At 41.2% G+C, this 5947-nt stretch overlaps 1 protein-coding gene across 1 annotated transcript; it reads right to left on the bottom strand.

Annotated features, from left to right (window-relative positions):
• Window positions 1-1379: 1379 nt before the first annotated feature.
• On the bottom strand, window positions 1380-5280 carry LOC134086350 (zinc finger protein OZF-like). The gene is made up of 3 exons (XM_062540020.1): window positions 5117-5280; window positions 4096-4221; window positions 1380-2977 (listed from the first exon to the last, which is right to left on the bottom strand). Exons 1-3 carry the CDS (start codon window positions 5181-5183, stop codon window positions 1539-1541), a joined length of 1632 nt encoding a protein of 543 aa, XP_062396004.1. The 5' UTR covers window positions 5184-5280; the 3' UTR covers window positions 1380-1538.
• Window positions 5281-5947: the final 667 nt, after the last annotated feature.

Genomic DNA, 5947 nt, shown 5'->3' with positions numbered 1-5947 from the left:
AAATACTGTAGAGCGGTGAATCGCCTCCCCCTCCCCTCTGAGTCACGGTTGCCAGCTAGCTGCCGCAGGAACGTAGGCTGCTAGCTTTCAATGGCAAGTTTTCCTCAGCATAATGACAGAGAAACGAACTCACACTGATAATGCATTGCTAACGTTAGCAATGACTATAGCTGCTTTTATTTCCCAAACAATTCCTTAGCCTACCTTTTCAATTCAATGACCCACCTCCTCCATATGGTCAACATAACGTTACTTTGCACGAACTTGCATAATTTGTTCAACTGTCATGAATAGGCTATTTAAAATGTCCATTTACAGTAGCTTACAAGTAAGTTAGCCAACTGATGAATCTTTACCTGTCCAGGAGCAAATTAACAACACTGACGTCTGTCTTCAAATTCTTCTCCGTTTCCAGCCGTCTCAATCTCCTAAATCCTTGTTTTATTTAGACGTATTTCGGATTCATAACAAGGTCTTCTAGGTTCCATAACGGTAGACATATTTTATCCAACACGTTTGTAGCTGCAGCTGTCTATGGTGGTAACTAGCATAGCTGGCAACCCGGATGGCGAAATACCACTGACTTCGTGATTCGTAGATAAGTGTAGGGCGGCGCATCAAACCAAAACACAACATAACAACATCAACATCAGTTGAGGGCTGCAACTTCACTTTTAAATGAAAATATCTTGGCCGGACTACTGTTGTCAGTGATATAAGTATTTGAAATTAGCATGATTTCTAAATGTCTAGTGACATATCAGGGCAGTTTTATGATTAATTGAAATACATTTCCTACATACGGCTCCTTTAAGTCAAGCCAAGTTTATTTATACTGTGCAGTTCATACACAGAGGTCATTCAATGTGCTTTACATAAACACAAGCAAGCATGAATGGCTAATAAAAGCACAGGACATATATTGAGAGCATTGTCCAATAATTCCAAACTGAAAACACAGATATGGTCTAAATTGCACATCATTTGATAACAGAGGACTTTCAAGTCAAGTCAAGTTTATTTACATAGGCCTAGCACATTTCATACAGAGGTCATTCAATGTGCTTCACATAAACAAAAGCAAACAACAATATAAAAAAACAGTAAAAATCAGGTTATATGACCAAGTACACTTTGTTCTCTGCATTGATCCTATCCGTGAAAGTCACACAGCACATACTGAACGGTCAGGTGAGGCACACACAGAAAAGCACAGAAGGGCAGTTGTCAAATTTAAAAAGTATCTCCTCTAAATTGATCCTAGATGTACCTGGAAATTTCACATCATTTAATGACATTTAACAATAAAAGACTTTGCACTGAAGGACTACGGAGTATGGATTCTCTGTTGTGTATGGAGATGAGCTGCCTGAGTAAAAGTCTTTCCACAATCTGAACAGTGATAAGGCTTGATATACGCATGCTCTGATCTGGTCTTGGGAGAACTGCTTCGACTGAAGGACCGCATGTAGTGTAGTGTAGATACGGCCTCTGGTGAATCTTGAGTTGACCCACATCACTGAACGTCTTTTCACAGTCTAAGCACCACTGGACTGCCGAGTATGGATTCTCTGGTGTTTCTTGAGGTGATGTCCTTGACTAAAAGTCTTTCCACACTCTGAACACTGATATGGCTTTTCTCCAGTATGTGTTCTCTGATGTATCTTGAGATGAGATCCGTGACTGAAAGTCTTTCCACAATCTGAGCACGGATATGGCTTTTCTCCAGTATGTGTTCTCTGGTGTATCTTGAGTTGAGGTCCGTTACTGAAAGTCTTTCCACAATCTGAGCACGGATATGGCTTTTCTCCAGTATGTGTTCTCTGGTGTATCTTGAGATGAGATCCGTGACTGAAAGTCTTTCCACAATCTGAGCACGGATATGGCTTTTCTCCAGTATGTGTTCTCTGGTGTATCTTGAATTGAGATCCGTGACTGAAAGTCTTTCCACACTCTGAACAATGATATGGCTTTTCTCCAGTATGTGTTCTCTGGTGTATCTTGAGATGAGCCGACTGAATAAAAGTCTTTCCACAATCTGAGCAGCGATATGGCTTTTCTCCAGTATGTGTTCTCTGGTGTATCTTGAGATTACTGCTTTGATTGAATGACTTACCACATGTTGTGCACCGATGTAGCTTTTCTCCAGTATGGATCTTCAGGTGTGCATGTAGAGAGGACGACACAGCAAAAGTCTTTCCACAATCTGAGCAGTGATATGGCTTTTCTTCTGTATGCATCCTCTGGTGTATCTTAAGAGAACTGCTTTGACTGAATGACTTACCACATGTTGTGCACCCATATGGCTTTTCCCCAGTATGTGTTCTCTGGTGTGACTTGAGATGACTGCTTCGACTGAAAGTCTTTCCACAGTCTGAGCAGCTGTATGGCTTTTCCCCAATATGCATCCTCTGGTGAACTTTGAGGTGACTTAAATTTATAAAAGTTTTTCCACACTCTGAACACTGATATGGCTTTTCTCCAGTATGTGTTCTCTGGTGTGTCTTGAGATTACCCAACTGAATAAAAGACTTTCCACAATCTGAACACTGATATGGCATTTCTCCTGTATGGATCCTCTGATGGTTCTTGAAATTTGATGCATAGGCAAAAGTCTTTCCACAATCTGAGCAGTGATATGGCTTTTCTCCAGTATGTGTTCGCTGATGGACAGCGAGTTGTGCGCTGGTTTTGAAACCCTTTCCACACGTTGTACACTGATATGGCATTGCTCCTGTATGGATCCTCTGATGGTTCTTGAAATTTGATGCATAGGCAAAAGTCTTTCCACAATCTGAGCAGTGATATGGCTTTTCTCCAGTATGTGTTCGCTGATGGACAGCGAGTTGTGCGCTGGTTTTGAAACCCTTTCCACACGTAGTACACCGACATGGCTTTTGCCCAGTATGCGTTGTCTGATGTGGGTTGAGATCGGACCACCTCTTGAAACTCTTCCCATTTGTGATTCTTTCAACAGCTGTAATATAAGAAAAATGGTTAAAACAATCATTCAGTCATTCAATCACATAATCTCTCATTCATCCCCTACACAGCAATGAAAATGTTGTCTTTCTCCACTAAAAGTGTCTAGCTAAGGTATGACCTGTCATAAACATGAGATAATAACATCAAAACTTTAATTTTCTAATGCAAACTTTTAAGAATCAACCTTGTAGGAGTCATCGTGGTCATTTTCTCTGTACGGCACATTGTGTGAAGAATAGTTTTCTTGTTTTGGCAAGTAGCGGTATAATAAGAGGGGTCATGTATTGGAAGATAAGTTCCGACCATATTGCAGGATGTGACTGTCCTGTGTGTGCATGCTATAGCCAGTAACTTTGTGTACACCACTCTGAAGAGATCTGAAGCACACTAAAGTGCAAAGAAGAAATAACCTTTAAAGATCAAAACCTCTAAAGAATGTGTTTGTGTGAATTTAAACTATTGTGCTGTTGTGGGAAATATTCACACAAAATAATCGTCCTAATCGTAAAATCGTTTATAGTTCAGATCGTACCACCAAAATCTCTAATTGTAACATCCCTACTTGCCTCATCTCTAATTGTGACATCCCTACTTGCCTGTTTCACGTTGGTGTCCTGTCGCAAAAATCTCTTATTTTCTAAGGTCAATGTTGATAGGTAAGGTTTGGACACATGATAAGGGGGGTATTCCAAGTATGTAGTTTAGTCACAAACCTAAGCAACTTAACTCAGTAAGGGGTAAACCTCCTCAGAGAAGAGCTGTATGGCTTCACTCTCCTAATAAATCAATGCCACTCTTGTCATTGGAGGTTCACCACATAGAATGAGTTAAACTTACCCAGGTCACTAAACCACGTATTTGAAATATCCCCCTGAACATGTGTCCAAACCTGTCAACATTGATCTTGATTTTTAGGAGACAGGAAACCAACGTGAAACAGCGTTGATATGGCAAGCAGGTCAAACTTGACAGTCCTCTGAGGAACATATTCCCACAGTCGATAAGCAGCTAAATCAACTAATCAACAATAATCCAACATTATCAACTATTTAAGTATACGGGTAATAGTTACTTTCAGCCCTTATGTGTTAGAATTTGTGTGTCTCTTACTGGTCTCGGGCTGTTCTGCATCTCCATTGGTCTGCGTCTGCATGCTGGTTCCTCGCTGTCCTTGTGGTCTACAGCAGTCCACCAGCACCACTGATACCCTCTTCATCTGGACCAGAGACACTGAATCTGTAGGGAACAGGTCAGTTTAGAATTTGACTACAGTGCAAATGTAGCAGGAATGTTGGGGTACTTGGAGCATAAATAGAAGAAACTGTTTGTGAAAGACATTTGGTATTAATCTTATATTGATTATATTGAACTTCCAGCAAATTTGGATTTCGCCCAGCCGCTCAGACTGGAAACCTACACATCTATCTCCTCTGTTCCCTGCCAGAACCTTCGGCTTCAATCAGAAACTAGCTTAACCAAAAGATGCACCGGATTGTTGGTCTGATTGGTTGAAGGACTATATCCAAGCATACGGAGCCATTTGAACGATGCCCATTGATCACGTTTCTAGTGCAGTACTAATAAAGTGCAGCCTCCCCATACTAATGGTCTTAAAAGATTGAGCTTGGTATGGTGATAGCCAGACTAAGTTGGAGTACTTTGAAGCATAAACACTGGAAAAAACTGCTTGTGAAACCCATTTGGCATTAACCTTATATTGATACAAACATTCATTTGGAATTGTTTTCAATTGAAAAAAAAAACAAAAAAAACATACCAAGAGCTTTCTCGTGAAATCATTCGATCAAGAGTTTGACTTATTTAACAAGACATCTTACCAAAACATTACTTGGCAAATGTGTTTGTTTTCTTGTTTGTGCTTGTGTCTATTTCTATATTACATTTCAAATACATGGTTGTGTTAACAGGAGGCCCTGATGTCCAGGACAGGAGAGAAGTTCAACAGACAACAAATAACGTTACGTGCAATGCTTTAAGTATTCCCACAGAATCTCACATAAAGAATGCTAATAAAAACCCCTCCATGGGGTTATTCCAAGTATGTGGTTTGGTGGTTTAGCATACTTGGAGTAACACCTGATTTTCTAATGCAAACATTTAAGCATCTTACTTGTAGCAGAGGAGTAATCATGACCATATTCTCCAGCATCAGAATCCGTATCCTCTGTAATTTCCATCGCTGTGAATTCCTCCTCTCTACAGTAATTTTCCAATACACTCTCATCTTCCAATTTACTGGTCAAACTATGTTTAAGCAGGACATAATCAAGATCATCTTCTTTGATATCCTTCTTCATTGGTGGTTCTGGTCCCTTCAGTGTAAAGATAACAAAACGTATCTAACCAAAGAACAGTATAGTTGTTCCTTATGGTTGACATACACACCAACACCCTACTTCCACAGTGACCACCACTCTCTGCTATACAACCTTTATCTGAACTGTTGCCATCCTGGAGTCCAATCAGCTGCAAGAATACCATATTTGCATTTCAAATGATGACAAATCATTACCCCGCATTCACACTGTCTCCGTCCGTCAACGGATCACGGAGGTTGGATCTGCCGTATCTGTATTTGCATACACGTGATCTGATTGGCTGACGGATCCGTCGCTGCCTGAAAAGTTGAACATTTCTCAACTTTCTTGACGGAGGCAACGGAGCTGAAGCGACGGACGGACCCACAATGCATTTCGAGTCCGCTCCATGCAAAGTGAATGAGATCCGTTGACGGACGGAGACAGTGTGACCCCGCATTTATTGGGGTTTGCAGTGGTGGGCATGTCCATGGATTAACCTGCCCAAAGTGCACAAAGGAGTGCAGAGGTGTGGAGGTGTGAACTGATTGGTGATGGGGGTAGGAGACTACAGGTGGGGGGTGGGGGGTGGAGGTGTGAACTAGTGATGGGGGTAAGAGACTACAGCTGGGGAGGGATGGAGT

Source organism: Sardina pilchardus, chromosome 1, assembly GCF_963854185.1.
Source record: "Sardina pilchardus chromosome 1, fSarPil1.1, whole genome shotgun sequence".
Lineage (NCBI taxonomy): Eukaryota > Metazoa > Chordata > Actinopteri > Clupeiformes > Clupeidae > Sardina > Sardina pilchardus.
The sequence above is the reverse complement of the archived record's forward strand: the minus strand, read 5'-3'. Positions and strand labels throughout refer to the sequence as shown.

Bases quoted from the DNA above. Each gene is read 5' to 3' on its own strand.
- LOC134086350 (XM_062540020.1), bottom strand. From the start codon at position 5,183: ATGGAAATTACAGAGGATACGGATTCTGATGCTGGAGAATATGGTCAT. The intron at 4,222-5,116 runs GTAAGATGCTTA...TGTTCCCTACAG, and splicing joins TGATTACTCCTCTGCTACAA to ATTCAGTGTCTCTGGTCCAG. The intron at 2,978-4,095 runs GTAAGAGACACA...CTTATATTACAG, and splicing joins TGCAGAACAGCCCGAGACCA to CTGTTGAAAGAATCACAAAT.